This window comes from Parasteatoda tepidariorum, chromosome 6 (genome assembly GCF_982258835.1).
Source record: "Parasteatoda tepidariorum strain Cologne lab strain chromosome 6, Ptep-v5.0, whole genome shotgun sequence".
In the NCBI taxonomy this organism is placed as follows: Eukaryota; Metazoa; Arthropoda; class Arachnida; order Araneae; family Theridiidae; genus Parasteatoda; species Parasteatoda tepidariorum.
The window spans coordinates 104,742,572-104,761,172 of NC_141760.1; the positions used below are offsets into that span (position 1 = coordinate 104,742,572).

An 18,601-nucleotide genomic window follows, 5' to 3' on the forward strand; every position below is an offset into this window, starting at 1 on the left:
ACGGGGCAGTTAGCCCGGGGCCCAACATCAGAGGGTGTCCCCAAATTTAATAGAAAATTTATTTCAAGTTTCCTTCTTTAATGAACATTTTTCAAGCAAAATATCAGTACAGTGTAAAATCCGTCAATTTAATGTTAGCTTCTTCATTAATCTATCGTATGAACACAATCTATCTTTCGCAAATTCACGGCTTTCAAGGGCAAAATTCAGCTCAATTTTCGCAATGACGTTGGACAAATATGACCAATCAAAAGCCTGTGTTTTTACATATCGCAAAATGTGATATGTTTATAAAAATACAGGCTTCTGATTGGCTTAATTGAGTCATCGTAATTGCAAAAATTTACCTAAAATCCACCCTAATGTCAGCAAGGATATGAATTTTTCGTGGATAGATGACAAGGTTAATTATCAAGAAACTGCATTTGGCATGATGGACATAGAAATGTCAGAAAATCAATAAAATGGACAGGATGATATTTCGTCTGACCATTGGGGGGGGGGGATTTAATAGCTATTTTAGGTTCTAGTCAATTTTCTTGTCATCCGTAATGAGATGAAAAATTCAAATAACTCTATAAAGTTCGGTTCTTCATAGCTGAAATAGTGAAACAGAGAGGGGCCCCAAAAGAAATTTCTGCACCGGAACCCAATTAGGCTAAGTCGGGCCCTGCCTTCTGGAAAAAATTTTTTTATTACACCAATAAAAATTTTATAACATTTTAAAAAAGTAATTGAAAAACAAATCTTTAACCCCCGTAACTTTCTGTGACGCGAATGTTTTAACTGGAAATTAATTGATTTTGTTTAACTGCACTGTAATTGTTAATTAATGTTACGAAATCTTTTTGGCTCTGCCAATCAGGCGATGATGGCGCCGAAAGTGAGGTTTCTTCAGATCAATATTGTTTTTCGTCCGTAGAGCTGCCCTCTGGCGGGGGAGTCATTCATCACCTTCCCTGCAGGAAAGCAGACATTCGATCGAGCGTCCCTCCTTGGATTAAAATCAAGTAAGTTAAGATTTTTCCTCATATAAAAACATTCTAGAAAGTTGCATTAAAAGGGATTTCTTTTACTTTTGATACCCTTAATAAATCGCATTAAAAAAGGGGGGAAATATGCATTAATAGATAGTTCCTATTATTGTTTAGGAAAATCTCCGGGGTCTGAATAATACATTGAGAAATAGTAAGAAAAATATACGGCTCAAAATTATTTTTTAGGTTGGAGATGGGTGTTTTTATTTTTTTACGTTGCAAAACATATCTCTTTGACTAGTTCCACCACAATTTTGTGCCTTTTACAGAAATTGTATTTTAATTTTAATAATTTTTTAAAATTTTTGATGATTTATTTATTTATTTTTGATTTCCTAAAGAATAATAGGAACTATCTATTAATATGCATTAATGGATAGTTCCCATTCCTGTTAAAGGAAATCTCCAGGGTCTGAATAATACATTGAGAAATAGTAAGAAAAATATACGACTCAAAATTATTTTTTAGGTTGGAGATGGGTGTTTTTATTTTTTTACGTTGCAAAACATATCTTTTTGACTAGTTCCACCACAATTTTGTCCCTTTTACAGAAATTTTATTTTAATTTTAATAATTTTTTAAAATTTTTGATGATTTATTTATTTATTTTTGATTTCCTGAAGAATAATAGGAATAATAAACATATCTCTTTGACAAGTTTATAATCCACTGCAATTTTGTCCCTTTTACAGAAATATTTTTTTAATTTTTAATGATTTCTTTTTAGTTTCTAATAATTTAACTTTCATTTTGATTTCCTAAACAATAATAGGAACTATCTACTAATATGCATTAATAGATAGTTCCTATTATTGTTTAGGAAATCTCCGGGTCTGAATAATAGATTGAGAAATAGTAAGAAAAGTATACGGCTCAAAATTATTTTTTAGGCAGGAGTGTTCTTATTTTCTATTCTTATTTTCTTATTTTTCTATTGTTCTTATTTTCTACGTCGCAAAACATAACTCTTTGACAAGTTTACTATTCGCAAATTTATTATTCAAATTGAGTTTATAGAATTAAAAAAAACAGTAAAACTGATCCATACAGAGTATGCTACCCATAATATACATATATTTTTTTTAGAATCATTGTTAAAAATAAAATTTAAAAAAAATTTGCATATTCGGGGTCACAAATTAGTCATTAAGCCAAAAATCTAGCGAATCACTAGTGATGAAAGCGAAAGGAAAAATATTAAAACCAGTTTGGTTGAAGGCGAAAAGCAGTGTCAGTTTCGGTATTCGTCATATTGCATATTTTTTTCGCTAATAACTGATTACTAATCTTTTATTTTAATTATAAAATAAGTTGTTTCTTTTTTAGTCGTCTAAAAATTTATTTGTAATTTAATGAAGAGATTTTAATAAAACATTTTATAGAATAAGATCATTTTATTCAACGAATGTTGAGTTTTATAAAAACCTGTTCCTGATAGAATTTGATTATACATAGCTTTTTTTAATTTTAATTTTAGTTTAATCTTTCAATAATTGATACAATTTAAATAATATACAAACATATGCATAGATTTGGAATAATATGTTAACCAGTTTCTTAAATATATATTTTATAATTATTAATACGAATACATAGTCAACATCTTTAAGCATCTTAAAACTTCTCAACATCTCATATATCATCATAATCTTAAAATAAATTTGTTAATTACCTGTCAGGGCGTGTTTCGCAGAATTATTTTATCAACTATTTAATTAAATTTTAACATTTTTAAAAATCTTATTCTTTACGTTACCCCAATTATTATTTTTCCATTAATATACTAATCAAATTTTCTTAGTACTTTAATTTATGTTTTCCTTTAACGTAAAATTCCTTTTTTAAATTATTGTCAAGTTTTTATTGAACGAAAACTTAGAATTATTGCCAGCTAGCTGAGAATTAAATCTTGTTAAGAAATTAAAAATGTTCTGCTGATCAAAATTATTCGATGTAGAACAGCTGACTATTTACTAATCTTACTATTTTTTTTCGAAAAATGAATATAAATTATTGATCGTCTTTTTTCATTGTTTGTTATTTATTTGCGCAGTGAAAAGTAAATGAGTATGTGTGCACAGCAAAACATACAACAGTTTGCTTTGTTTTTTTAAATGAAGGAAAAATTATGGACATGCGATTACATTTTGATGTTCAAAGTCATTCTTGCCCGCTAAATTTAAGAAATTCACCCTTTTAAAAAGGATTATGTTAAAAACATTTGCTTAAAAAATTGTTAATATTATTTCTCAACTTTAGCACGATTCAAAAAAATATTGCTATATCAGAAAAATGCTCGATATGTCATATTTTGTTAAACAGCCACTAAAATAGAAAATTGTAAAAAGAGACTAGGGATCCTCTTATGCATGTCATTCGACTTTGAAATTTCAAATATAAAATGCAATAATTACAAGAATGCGTTATCTGGCTTCTACTACCAATAAAAAAGAGACAAAATCGTCTGCAAAAGAAGTTATCTCATGAAAAGAATGTCAGAATTAAAAAAGTTTTGAAAAAACTGTAAAAATTGGTACTCTTGTTTAACTAGGTGTTGTCTTGTTAACTACATAAACCTAAATTTTCCTTTCTTTTAATTTTTTAAATTATATTTTTTGATAAACTAACAAAATGAGTGTGTAAGTAATACCCATTTTTTTTACTGCAAACCAAGTTTACTTAGTATCATTCGCAAATCTTATGAAGTGCAAATTCTGGAGGCGCCGTGTAGGATAGTAGGTTATTTTATGCATGATTGGTAGTTTCAGAAGTTGACTCTAATGTTAGTAGTAGGTAGCTAAATTCTTTCAAAATTACAAATCTTACTGTTTTGCAAATCTTACAAAGCAGGTGTATTTTTTTAAATGCTTATTTATATGATTATCACATAGGCCATCAGTTTTCCCTTGATGAAGCAAAAACCTTGACCCCAGTAAGCAGCCGAAAACTAAATCATTATGAATTCTTATCTTTTTAACCTTTTTTTTAAAATTCTCTAATCTTGCTATTTAAACACTATGATCAGCTGCAATATATTTTTGTTTTAGCCAAAATATTGAAAATTTTTTACAATTAACATGCATCAATATAGTTAAAGAAATAGTTTTCAAAGGGCGCATCTCTAACAATACTTCAGTGAATCACAAAAAAAATGATTTAGCACAATTTATGAGTTAGTTTATCCTCTTCATAACCCCACACAATTTAATGGTTAAAATTGATGATTTTTTGTAAAAGGAAACTGTTACAAACCAGCTAAAATAAAAGAGCTGACAGAAAAAGATGCATAAAAGTTTGCTACACTACACTAAATAAATTATTTATATTAAATAATCAAAATATACATTTATAAAACATTCGTTTCATATAATTTTTTATTTTAAAAATGAGAAGTCTTATGGCGTTTATCTAACTTATGTTTTACAATATTTGTAATGTTCAAAATGCTTAAAAGGTATCCACTTAAATCTTATAGGAAAAAATTCAAACATTTTGATTCTACACTGGTTATCATAAATTAAGGAAAAATCACAAAAATAGCGATAACTCTTTCAAAAGTAAGCCAAACCGTGCAAAATTTGCATATGTTGTCCACTAAGAGTAGCTGAGTAAAATTGCAATATGCAAATTAGTGGCGCTGCACTCGGCTTACGTCATCTGCCTGGAGCATAAAAGTCCAAGTTTGAGAGAAAGCACACAAATTTTACTGTGATTGCGACATTGAAAATCTGAGATAGCCAATTCGTAATAATGACCTCTAGGCATCATTTGCCTGAAGAACTACGATGGAGAGCCATCGGGAGACTAGAGGCAGGGCAGAGTCAATCAGAAGTGGCCAGATGGCTAAATGTGAGTCCATCTGTGGTTCATAGACTTTGGAGGCAATTTCAAACCACAGATTCGGCATCTAGGAGGTTCAGTCAAGGACGGCCAACTGTTACGACCAGTGCCGATGACCGATATTTGACATTAAGTGCACGCAGGAATAGAACCGCTACTCCGACACATCTTAGATCCTCTCTTGCTGCAGCCACCGGAAGGTTGGTGTCAACGTCAACTGTGCGCAGAAGGCTCCACGAAGGTGGTCTGTATGCGAGACGACCAGCCATTTGCGTGCCGCTCACATCACGCCATAGGAGAGACCGTTTGCAGTGGGCCCGACAACATGTCCACTGGACGTCAGATCAATGGAGGCCTGTTCTCTTTACGGATGAGTCCAGGTTTAGTCTAGAAAGTGACAGTAGACGTTATTTGATATGGAGAGAACCTGGGACCCGTTATCATCCATCAAACATCCGTGAAAGAGATGCATACGGAAGAGGCAGTGTCTGTGTTTGGGGAGGCATATCCTTAGGAGGGCGCACATACCTCCATGTCTTTCCAAGGGGAACCGTGAATGCTCAGGTTTATCGAGACAACATCCTTGATGCTTATGTGCGCCCATATGCCGGGGCAATTGGTGATTGCTTCCTGTTACAGGACGATAATGCAAGACCACACAGAGCTCGCATTGTTGATGATTATCTTCAACAGGAAACAATTACTCGCATGGAGTGGCCAGCTCGATCCCCGGACTTGAATCCTATCGAGCACGTTTGGGATGCTCTAGGGAGGCGTGTATCTGCCATCAATCCGCCACCTCAGACCCTTGCCACGCTTGCAACTGCTTTACAAGAGCAATGGCTCTCACTTCCTATTGAACTGATAGACCGCATAATTGAAAGCATCACACATCGCTGTTTGTGCTGTATTGCTTCTAGAGGCAATCATATTCCATATTAAAGGTACTTTTTCTATTGCAAACCGATACTTCCAATTTGTTTATTTTATACATGTGCTAATTTCTATACTACTATTAATGTCTGATAATTTCTTTTTATGTTGTTTAATACCTTACTATGTGTTGTATATTGTGGGTAAGTTTCATAAAATTCCATGTGTAATTTCTTGAGTTATCGCGATTTTTGTGAATTTTCCTTAATTTATGATAACCAGTGTATTTATAGTTTTCAATTAATTAAGCCACAGATTATGTAACAAATGAATGTCACTGACTTATTAATCGGGAAGTTAAATTATTAATTCAACTCAGCAAAACTTGAAAGAATTATCTACCACATACGCATTTAGTTTCAGATAATTTATTTTATTAAGCATTTTTATCTTACGTAACGCGGTGGGAAAAATATTTTCTACCAAAAGCTATAATTTTTAAATATTGTTGCTCAGCTACTTTTTCACCTATAATTTCTGCTGCCATCTTCTAATAATTTCAGAAAATTAAAATAATACCAATTATAGGATTTGAATGTTGGAAACAGTTAAGGAATCAAGAAGGGAGGCCAAAACTGGGGAAGTGTTCTGTCTTGTGCATAAAGTGCTCCTTCAATTCATTACTTTTCATTAAATTTATTTCTAGTTACAAGCAGAATTTATAAAACGGTTATTTATAAGCATAATTACTTTATAATGTAAATATTTTTTTCGTACTGAAGTATTGTACATATTTAGCGTATTTTTTTTCCTCTTCATACAGAAAAAAAAAATTATGAATTGATTCTCGTTTAATATAACAAAATCACAAAACTTTTTATCCTAGGCCAAAACTAACTGTTGTCTGCCTTCTGCAAACAAATTCCATTGTCTAGATTCCTACACTGGATTCTAATTACTTTAGCAAAACTACTAAGTGCATGAGTTTTAGGCACTTTGCTTTCGAAAAAAAAGTTCCACAAAAATTTAAAAATTATCAAACGCTATTTCTCTTAATAAAGGAACTCTTTTATTTTCCGAGAAGCACTATACGTTAGGTATAGTGCTATCATATAATATGCTAACATTAAAGTTTGTAAAAAAAATCTAGAAAATAAATGTTGAAAATTTAACTTAATATCTAACATGGGGAAAACGCATCTTTAGGTTAGATCATAAAAAATAACTATATTCTGATCAAAAAATGAATGCATCCTGAAAGCTGTGTATATAGAGGTTTTGCCTCTCAATGCGATAACTCAGAACCAAATCGAATTCTGCCCTCGACTACAGTGCTGATGTCAAAATAATATCAGATCATGGGTTAAAATCCGTGCTAACCATGAGAGTTTTTCGTGGTTTTCCTCACCTAAGGCCAATGTGGATTAGTTCCATTAGACCATTTCTCTTCCGCGAAGGTTAGTTTATTCCATTACTTGGTCCAGGAGTTCCCCTGTCTTCTGGGATAGGTTCAAAATTAAAAGCATAAGCAGCTGAACATGGATACCCATAAAACCAAAAATAGGTTTGCTCTTCAACGCCGATAATATAATAAAATACCCCGAATTTAAACTCAAATTTATACCTATGGGTGGAATCTTTTTTTTTCTTATAATTAGTTTTAAATAATTTTTACCATAAACTTCGTGTTACAAAGAGTTTGCGCTATTCAAATTTTGCATCACCTACTTTTAAGCCACGACTACCGAAACTAAAAATTAATTAAAAAAAACATGAATGTGAGTTTTTAAAATTTGAAGCGACTAATTTTGTAATTAGGTTATTTTTCGAAGGATCTCTCTTTTCATGAAATAACTATTTTTTGCAAATGTTTTGTATTTCCCCCAATACTTAATCCCTTGTCTTCTGGATTGAGTTCAAAATTACAAAGCTACGGAGTTGAACATAAGTAGTCGTAAACAAAATATTTGGGTCTGACTAAGGTTATAAAATAAAAATAAAATAAAATGTTATGTTTTGAGCCGTGGTGGCTCAGGGGATAGAGCTTTCGCCTCCCGGTGAGGTAATCCGGGTTCGATTCCCAGTGTGATGGCTAGACGAAACGAATTCCGCACCCAACTCGCACCGACTACAGTGCTGATGTGAAATATCTTCAGTGTTAGATGGATTGTTGGTTAGAGTCCCCTTGCAGTCAGTGGGAGTGCTAACCGCAGGAGGTTTTCGTGGTTTTCTTCTTCGTGTAACGGAAATGCAGGTTAAATCCATCAAAAAGTCCTTCAGGAAGGCAAATTTTTCCCAATACTTTGTCTAGGAATTCCCTTGTCTTCTGGATTGGGTTCAAAATTACAAAGCTACGGAGTTGAACATTAGTAGTCGTCATTGGGTCGGCAGTTTAACGACGGTTATAAAGTAAAATGTTATGTTGTGATTTCCAGTAGTAATTCGCGACTATTAGTTTAATCTATCTTTAGTCAGCGCCCTCTATGAAAATGGTGTCAATGTAAATTAAAGTCTCAGTTTTACAAAAATTAAAAGTGTTTGCGATCTAGTTTTGAAAATGTTTGAACAATTTCACCAACGGGTCTCATAAAATTTGCAAGGGTTTCCAACTTACATGAGGTCGGGGGCCACAATTAAAAACACAAACCAAAATGCGGGCCGCAACTTTATCAAAATTTTATGTAGGACTCTTTTATGTTTGAAGGAACATTAAATATTACAGTCAGATTTTTACCAAGTTGTACAAAACAAAAGTATTAAATTACAAATTAAAATAAGAAGCAGATTTTTAAAATATTTAATTGCATATTAAAAAATATGGGCTACAATAACTTTAATGTGCACCCATGTATTAAACAGTTAATGTGCAACAGATATCTAATTGTTAAGATATAAAACTTTAAAAAGGTTGGTATTAAAACTTACATAGTAGCACACAAAATGTTCAATGACGAAATTGAGGCTTGTCTGCTGCAACTAGTACCAGAGAATAGATATTTACATTTTAAATTTAAAATTTACAAATGTGTGTAAATATTTTCGTTCAAAATGAGTGGTTTCAAAAAGTTAAATCGGAGAATTTCTTTGAGAAAGTTTCTGATACACACATGCTAAATTATATTCCCAAAATACAAAAAAAAAATGAAATAAAAAAAGCAACGTACACGATTAATTTTGTATTTGAATAAATATTTTCTTGGATGCAAAACCTGAGAAATAATTTTTTTTGCAATTTTGGTATGATAAATTTCACAGAAACGAAGAAATTACGTTTTCATTAACGAGAAAATCATTTATTAGATATTTTATAACGAGAAAAGCATTTGTTAGATATTTTATAACGAGAAAAGCATTATATAGATTTTTAACGAAATTTGTCCGCAAAAAAATGACAACTAATATATTTTAGTTCGCGGGCCACAAAAAAAGGCTTCACGGGCCGGATGCGTTCCCGGACCGCCAGTTGGAAACCACTGAGAGGAAAAAATCTCGCCAACGTGATGACTTTTAAAACTTGCAGGATAGATTTTTAATATTTAAGTCATTAATTCTTTTTAAAGCTCAGCTGGTTCCTTACGCCAGGAAATCGTTTAAAATTACTTCGTTTCGAAATTTAAGAGTGTATTCTATTTACTTATTTTCCTTGTCACAATAGTTTCGAAAAATATTTTTAATAACTAAGATGAAACAAAATTGACTGCATTATGAAATCATTCGTTTTTTCTCTTTTCTAGAAACACCATGAAACTGCTGTTCGTAATAGTCATGCATGCCTTACTGGCCCTGGAATATGAGGTATGCTTTCTTTCCTTTTTTTTAATTCACTTTTATTTTAAATGCTCATGACACGTTTTTTTTTCTTTTCAAAATTATCTAGTTCTTTTAAGTCATTTATAGCTCCTCTTTCCTTCTAGTAATTTAGGCAATGAAATTATAGTGAAAGGTAACAGTAAGAAACGAGAATGCACAGGGTGATTTGTAATGACCGCCCTTACTATATGTTTTTGGATACCTTGTCAAAATAAGTATTGACATCAAAAGATGCCAATTATTAGTCAAACAAAGGAATAAAAAAAATGGGCTATAGAAATTTGCCGAGTTGAAAAACATTGTGATGCTCTCTGTTTCCTCCGGCAATAAAAGAGGTTTTGATGTTTTCAGTTCCGTTCTCTTCAAAATGGATTTCAAATACCGTTTTCGCCTTTTTTTCGCTTTGAATATTAAATATTAACGCCTAATGTGCATACTTTTTTGACTACATATTAGTCAAGAATTCGAAAAAACCTATATTATACGAAATACGACGGTATGTTTTTCCCCTCCATTTGTAAGAGCTGTTTTAGAGATTCAAAATTTCCTTCGAGAAGAAATGTGATAAATAAAACCTTTCATGCAATTGATATACATACATAAATTTAACTATTTGTTTAATTTAAAAAATAAATAAATAGTGTAAATCTCTCATAGTTTTAGAGATTCAAAATTTCCTTTGAGAAGAAATGTGATAAATAAAACCTTTCATGCAATTGATGTACATACATAAATTTAACTATTTAAAAAATAAATAAATTGTATAAATCTCTCCTGTAAGAGAAAGTGAAACCATGGATTGCCAATTAAGCAGCAAAAATTGATAGGTTAAACATTTATCGACTTTATTTACGTCGCACTCGAGCTGCGCAATTGGCTATTGGCGACGGACAGGGAAACATCCCTGAGGATGATCCGAAGACATGCCATCGCAGTTTTGATCCAAAGTCAATTTATAAATTGACTTTGGAGGTTTTTTAATATTTGTTCAAGTACTTATCCTCCCAAATCATCGGACCGATTGTCTAAATCATCGACTGATTGTCTAAAAACAACTACAATATATAAATATATATATATATATATTATTTAAAAAAAAGTCATTTTTTAGGAACAGGATTATTATGTATGATTAAACATCATTTTTTAGAAATAGGTTCCAAATCGATCGAGTGGAATCCTCTAAGAATTTATTTTACTAAAAGCATGATATAACAAAAAAAAAAAAATGCTTAAATTGTGCATAAAAATTGTTCTTTTTACTGATGAATTGGAATCATCACTAATGATACCTTCATCTGTGATGAAACAGCGCCAAATGTGCGCAAAGATAACGATTAAAAGAGATGCTGAGATCTTATGATCCGATAAGCGTGGCTGTTTGCCAAGATTGTGACGTCACACAGAGAGAAAGGGTGGTGTCAATTCGATATCTATTTTTCGGAACGGAATGCTTTTCAATTTATTTACCCCCAAGTTACTTTATCCTCTAAATAACTACCTCAGCAAGAAATGTGATGAATTATGAATGCTTTATATGCACATACACAAAATGTAACTTTTTTTTTAGATTTTTTGCTTAGTTTTGATCTTTTATGAATGTGTACTATTCGCAAGAAATGTTTATAAATAAAATAAAACTTTTCTTCTGTGAATGTAAAATAAAATGAATATTTATGTGCAACAAAAATAAAATTATTTTCACCTTATCAGTTTATTTAGAAAAACTTTATTTTACAAAAATGTATTTTTATTTTATTATTTCCGTTTTGAAATAATGAAATGAATAAATTTTATAAATTCCATTTGGCTATAAAATGGCGATGTAATTTCTGCTTGTAGTGGTCAACGATTCAAACTTTTATTGTCATCTTGCACACAGACCTCCAGTTAAAATTTTAGCTCGCCAGCTAGTCCGAAAGGGGTCGTAATGTCGATTTAAGATTCCCTCCCGCGATACGATGTTGACTAAATAAAGAAAAAGTCTTAAAAAAATCAAACCACTGAGCGATTATCTCGACAATACATTTCTGAACATTTTTTTAAAACTATTCTTTGGTATTCAATTTCATCCGTTATTTTGAAAAATACCTGCTCGGCACAAAAAATTGTAGACAAATAACGAGTTCGCTCCCACCTCCAATAATATTTAAAACAATAAAATGCACTTTTTTTTTTATTCTATGTACATTTTTTAAAACTTGTAATGGAGGACACTTGATGTTAATATAGTTTTTTACAAATATTAATTTATTAATTAAATTTAATTAATTAATTTTAGTTTCATTTTGGAGAGAAATTGTAATTATTTAATAAAAAGTAACTAAAATAAAAATTTTCTTTGTTGACCCTAAGTAGGAATTGAGCCTAAAAAAATTTTTTTCATATTATTTGTTCATTTTTATTAGAATGCTTTCGGGAAACAATTCATTTGCTACAGATAAATAACGCTAAATATTTAAATATACAATGCATAAAAAATGTTTTTTTTAAATTAAAAATTGAATAAATTTAAATGTTTGTCTGCTTCGCCAAGATAGATTTTGACCTTCTTTAGATTTTGTACCACAGTATTTTTTCGACATGATATTTCGTAACGGTATCCGTTAACCAATATCCATTGTCTACAATTAAAGGTCACATTTTTAGGATTTTCCGCAGTTTTGCCGTTATTTTATTCAATTTATGTAACGGGAAATTCGATAAAATGAATGACTCATACAAATTTAATTGCATTAATTTATCTATTCCTCTAAAGTAAAATCATTCATTTTTACAATGCAGGCCTTGGATGATTTTAATAATGATGGAGATCCCTTCTTGGACATTGACTTAAAAAAGCATCTCAAACTAGAAAATGGTATGTATGTGTTACGTTTTTGATCCAAACTGCTGAAATGAACTTTTTTACGAAGCCTTTGTCCGACTATTTTTACAATGCTACCAAAAACATTTTACTGTTATATTGACTAATGAAATTATCGGCGAAACCAATTAGTGCGCCAATTTTCTAGCCAAAAAACTAAAATGCAATTCTTAAAGTAGGCCTAATAGAGAAAACCTACAAAAAAGTTATTGTGATTCTTATTTGTGCCAGGACACAGTGGGCCAGCATCCAGGGTTCCAAAATCAGTATTTCGATAAAATTTGTTTCAAAATTTGGAGTTTTTTATTTAGGGGTTTTTATGAGCAAGTAAATTGAATTCATAGTGGAAATTTTGAAATACACTAAAAATACCTAAAAAAACAATATGGTGGGCAAAAATTAAAAAAAATAATATAGCACGTTTAAATAATTAAATATAGCAATGAAAATATAATAATTTTCGTCATTTTATATTAAAAATGAAAAGCAAATTATATTTCCGAAGTAATATTACAAAATAACGATAATTAATTACAAAATAACACGAGAACATGAAAAAAAACATAATTTTTGTTTTTCAGTATATTTAGTCCACCTTTTCAATACGTACAAAATGGGGCAGGTTTTTTCGAAAGAAGAAGTATCAAAGAAGACAACAAAAAAAAGTTTAGCTAATTTCCTCGTGGAACTTTTTGGAACTAAGTTTCGAAAGTCATTCAAACATTGTAAAATGTCGAGAGATAAGATATAAACTATAAGTTTGTCAAGAGTATTAACTAATCCAACACATTGAAAAATTGTACTATAATTTCAGACTAATTACTCTGATAAAAATGTAATAGTAAGGTGAAATTCCTATATATATTTCTGAAATAAAAACTTAAAACTTACATTTAAAAAAAGTTTGTAACATATTTTTCATTACATTGTACTCTTGTCAGTCCCAAAAATTAAATTATGTTTGGAATGATTATGAATGCTTAATTTGGGCTATATTAAAACTGCCTACACATATTTTAGTTGAAAATTTAATTTTTGACTTTTGGCCAAATATCATGGTCTTCTGGCCCACAGTGCAGGAGTGGTATTAGTTAAACCAATGAATGCTCCATTGTTATAATTTTGAATATAAAGTTATTACCTGGTAAAGACATGTCTGGATCCGGAAGCCCTAGCAATCTACAATTGTAGGGAAATAACAATTAAAATAATCATAATTCGTTTATTTTTTAAACCACTTTCACAGATCTTAAAAATTTGTTTAAATTCATCTCTGATAGTGGTCGCCAAGTCGCCAAGTGGTCACTTTTAAATCAAATTTATTAGACGGAAAATAAAACTTCGAATCTTAAAATTTACAAGCACTTTTTTTGGGTTTCAGCAGACTGAGATAATATGAATAACTTTCTGAGAACACAGATTCTCAATTAGAAAACTTTCAGTGCGCATTGATTAACTCTTTCAACTAGTTTCAACCCTTAGGTCGCCACTTCATTTTGGCGAGATTCGCTTGAAAATCACGGATTTTTTTTTAAAAAATATGTTTGATTTTTATAGAACTCTGTATTGATTTATGCCACAAGGATGTGTTTGGTAAAAAACTAAAAAAGGCTGAAAACAGAAATCCAAAAGCGCAAAAACACTGATTGAAAAAATTCTTGAAATTTGAGCAAGAAGAAAGTGTATGTAGGAAGCATTTATGCACAGAATGTTATCAAGGCTTTAATAAAAATATCGATGCTAAATGTTATATATTTTGTTTAAATTGTGTGAGTATGAATCTCAATGTGGGATTTTTAAATCACGCGAATACGAAATTCGACATTTAATTTAAAAAGTCGCGTGAATACGGATCTCGTTGCTTCATTATGAGATCGTGTGAATATAAATTCCGATGTGTAATTTTGAAGTCACATGACAGCGAATCATAATAATGGCTTTTACTTCGCATGAATACCAAACGCGATATTCGATATAAAATCGTGAAAATACAAAACACGATGGGCGATCTTTTTCTTGAAAATTAGAAAAAAGCAAACTTTCTTTGAAACAGCGAATTTCTCTTTTTATTATTTGATAATAATAAAAAATCTTCCGCGATGATGATAAATTTTCCGGATTTACGTCTGGGTTAAAGTAAACTGTATTAAATTAACCATGTTTAAATATTATGTGTTCTGCAGATCCGTGTGAGACAACGGCGTGCGGCAGAGGACGTGAATGTGAAGTGAATGAGTTGGGTGAGGCAGTGTGCATTTGTCAGAGGATGTGCAAAAAGAGAAGAAAGAAGCCTGTGTGCGGAACTGACGGACATTACTACATCAACCATTGTGAGCTACACAGGGCAGCCTGCATATCAGGAAGGAGTGTCCTCATCGACCACAAAGACTCGTGCCTCAAGAAGAAACGTAAATCTTTTTTAATCTCCTCTTTTTGGTAGACTATTTTCAAATCTGGAAAAAGTACACCCAAAAAATTAAATAGCCCTTATGTTTTAAATAATATAGATGCTGATGACCTAAAAAAATGCCCTTGACCAGTGGTCGGAAGTAGCACATTACAAGTATTGTAACTACGCTAGCAACAATTATACCTTGGCCTCAGTTGGGTTCAATATGTGTCCTAAATGAACATGCTCTGAGAGAAAAATATTGGGATGTCTAAGTTCTTTAATATTGGTCCTATGCAGTGTCAATATCGGCCTATATAGGGCCAATATAAGAGTTATTTTCGTTGAATAATGGTTATAAAATATATGCTGAATCTGACAATTCCGTATAGGGCTGATATTGGTTTTAAAGAGGCAGTAAACTTTTGGATGAATCTGACAATTCCATATAGGGCTGATATTGGCTTTTAAAGTAGCAGTAAAATTTTGGGTGAATCTGACAATTCCATATAATGCTGATATTGGATTTCAAAGTGGCAGTAAAATTTTGAGTGAGTCTGACAATTCCATATAGGGCTGATATTGGATTTTAAAGTGACAGTAAAATTTTGGGTGAATCTGACAGTTCCATATAATGCTGATATTGGATTTTAAAGTTGCAGTAAAATTTTGGGTAAATCTGACAATTCCATATAATGCTGATATTGGATTTCAAAGTGGCAGTAAAATTTTGGGTGAATCTGACAATTCCATATAATGCTGATATTGGATTTCAAAGTGGCAGTAAAATTTTGGGTGAATCTGATAATTACATATAATGCTGATATTTGATTTCAAAGTGGAAGTAAAATTTTGGGTGAATCTGACAATTCCATATAATGCTGATATTGGATTTCAAAGTGGCAGTAAAATTTTGGGTGAATCTGATAATTACATATAATGCTGATATTTGATTTCAAAGTGGCAGTAAAATTTTGGGTGAATCTGACAATTACATATAATGCTGATATTGGATTTTAAAGTGGCAGTAAAATTTTGGGTGAATCTGACAATTCCATATAATGCTGATATTGGATTTCAAAGTGGAAGTAAAATTTTGGGTGAATTTGACAATTCCATATAATGCTGATATTTGATTTTAAAGTGGAAGTAAAATTTTGGGTGAATCTGACAATTCCATATAATGCTGATATTTGATTTTAAAGTGGAAGTAAAATTTTGGGTGAATTTGACAATTCCATATAATGCTGATATTTGATTTTAAAGTGGAAGTAAAATTTTGGGTGAATTTGACAATTCCATATAATGCTGATATTTGATTTTAAAGTGGAAGTAAAATTTTGGGTGAATTTGACAATTCCATATAATGCTGATATTTGATTTTAAAGTGGCAGTAAAATTTTGGGTGAATTTGACAATTCCATATAATGCTGATATTTGATTTTAAAGTGGAAGTAAAATTTTGGGTGAATCTGACAATTCCATATAATGCTGATATTGGATTTTAAAGTGGCAGTAAAATTTTGGGTGAATCGAACAATTCTATCTAGGGCCCTAATTGATGAAATATCGGCCCTGTGAACCCTTATTGAGCCAAGATTCGTGAATAGTAGTCCAATGAGGATCTAAGTTATTTTGCTGCTAGGATACTGTAGTCGCTAATTTTTTTGCAGTTCATAGTGTAGTGTGCTACATTTTTTTAAAAAAGAAGTAGTGTTGTGAGTGCGATTTTTAAAAAAAACTGTAGTTTGTAGCGACTCCTGGCAACTACTTTTTACGTTAGCTTAGTAAAGAAATAGAATACTAACGCAAGTAATTTTTCGAATTTCATGGGTACAAGTCTTCGCTGGTTTGTCAAATGCCCCTGCAACTGTGAATAAACAATAATTGAGTATTTAGAGGCTCGCATAACTAATATTTAAGCTAGTTATTTCGAATAATATATATTTTTATACAATTTATGACTTTGATCACACTTTCACGTGTGAATGCACACTCGCGAAACATGGATGTTATTTCAAAGGAAAGGAACATATTTTCGATGTACTTAATTTCTTAGAAGAAACAAAACAGCATTAAATACTTCACGAAATGGCAAGTATTTGATAATATCCTAGCATTTCTTAAATTAAATATTCATTGTCGAGAAGGGCATAAAAAGTTGAATTAAATGAAAAAAATTCGAAAACAAAAGAATAGAATAACAAAATGGCTCATGTAAACATTTCGAAATATTTATTCATGTTAAGTCAATTTTTTATTCAAAACCATTTTGAACGTAGGTGTTAATTAATTTCTCGAGCAAAGCTCGGTTCCTTGAAGTAGTAACTACATTTCGAAAGTAGTTAGTAGTCACTACATTTAAAAAAAGTAGTTGCAGTTGCAGTAAACTACAAAAATAATGCAGTTTTTCCGACCACTGCCCTTCACTAGAGAGATAGAGCGCTCATCCCAATGAGGTGACCCAGATTCGAATCCCAGTGGATGCAAATTTTGTTCCCGGTACTCGTCAAGCACAGTGCTGACATAACATAACCTCAGTGATAGGCGGATAATGGGTTAGAATCTCCTTACCATCGGGCTAACTGTGAGAGGTTTTCGTGGATTTTTCTCGCTATTTTAATTTTAATTTTCTCGGAAAATCAGGCCAGTTTACCCCAATGTTTGCTCCTTGTCTCTTTTCTGAGTTGGATTCAAAATTACAAAACTACGTGCAATAGTATGTCGACTTTACAACGCCGCTTATAAAATACAATGAAAATAAAAAAAATTTCCCTGAAAACTATGACTTTATTAAAAACAATCGATCTTTAAATAATAAAAAAATAAAGCTCTTAAAGCATGCTTTGTATATTAACATGCTGCGTGAATCATAACTTGTATTTATGAATTGAAAAAAAAAAGAAGTGATTAAAATAAATATATAACTTATGAATAACATAAAATTGTAATAAATATTTGATTTTGATATAAATAAGAGTATATAAAAAAAATTTATTGCAATTTTCAAGAATATCAGAATTGCATTTTGCAATTGAATGACTTTTGATGTTCTTAAAATCGAAAAATTGGCTTTCGTTCAGAAGAAAATTCTTATATCTTAAAAGAACTCTAATCAACATTCGTTATTGAGAAAAATATTTGTCCACCGGTGAATGTTAACAATCCCATAGTCGCTTTGGTAAATGTCCGAAATAGATGATAGGTCTAGTTAAGTACCACTGCTAGCTATTTCCAACACTGATGTTTTTTAACATCAAGTGCCATTGCCAGGTATGCATTTAACTTGCACTTGGCATTATCGAAATTAAATTTGGACCCGAGATTCGAACAATGCGCGTCAATAAATTATTTGTAGCATACTTGATAACTGACATATCTTTGGTATTCTTTTATTTTTACATTTCAAAAGCATGTCTGAGTTGGCTGATATAGCCAAGGTTTTGAGTTTTAATTTCTGCTTCACCCTTGGCTGCAGCAGCTGTATTTCTAACAATGTTTTTCGTATTTCAAACAATGAACCGATTCCAAATTTTTTTCAAAATATGTTTTAGGACAGGGCTCGAAAAACCGCTCGTCCTCGGCGGTCAAAATTTCCCCGCGGACAACAAATTTCTCGAATCCGACGTCTGCGCGGACGGCCATTTTCCCGGTAATGTTCGTGATACATTTTCAATTTTTGTTATCTTACGAGAGTCTAGAGCCTCATTTCTAAAATGACCCTCTAATCTAGAAATCCCTTTAATTCTTTTATTACTGTATAATGTAATCCTAGTAACTACTAA

At 31.3% G+C, this 18,601-nt stretch overlaps 1 protein-coding gene across 1 annotated transcript in view; it reads left to right on the forward strand.

Annotated features, from left to right (window-relative positions):
* The first annotated feature begins 858 nt into the window (after positions 1-858).
* The window catches only part of LOC107448499 (follistatin-related protein 5), a 51,464-nt gene continuing 33,721 nt past the window's right edge, over positions 859-18,601 (forward strand). Inside the window, exons 1-4 of the mRNA XM_087166329.1 lie at positions 859-1,010; positions 9,486-9,546; positions 12,346-12,421; positions 14,611-14,835. Coding sequence (XP_087022455.1) covers positions 9,493-9,546; positions 12,346-12,421; positions 14,611-14,835 — 355 coding nt within the window. The 5' untranslated portion in view covers positions 859-1,010; positions 9,486-9,492. The remainder of the gene's footprint in view (positions 1,011-9,485; positions 9,547-12,345; positions 12,422-14,610; positions 14,836-18,601) is intronic.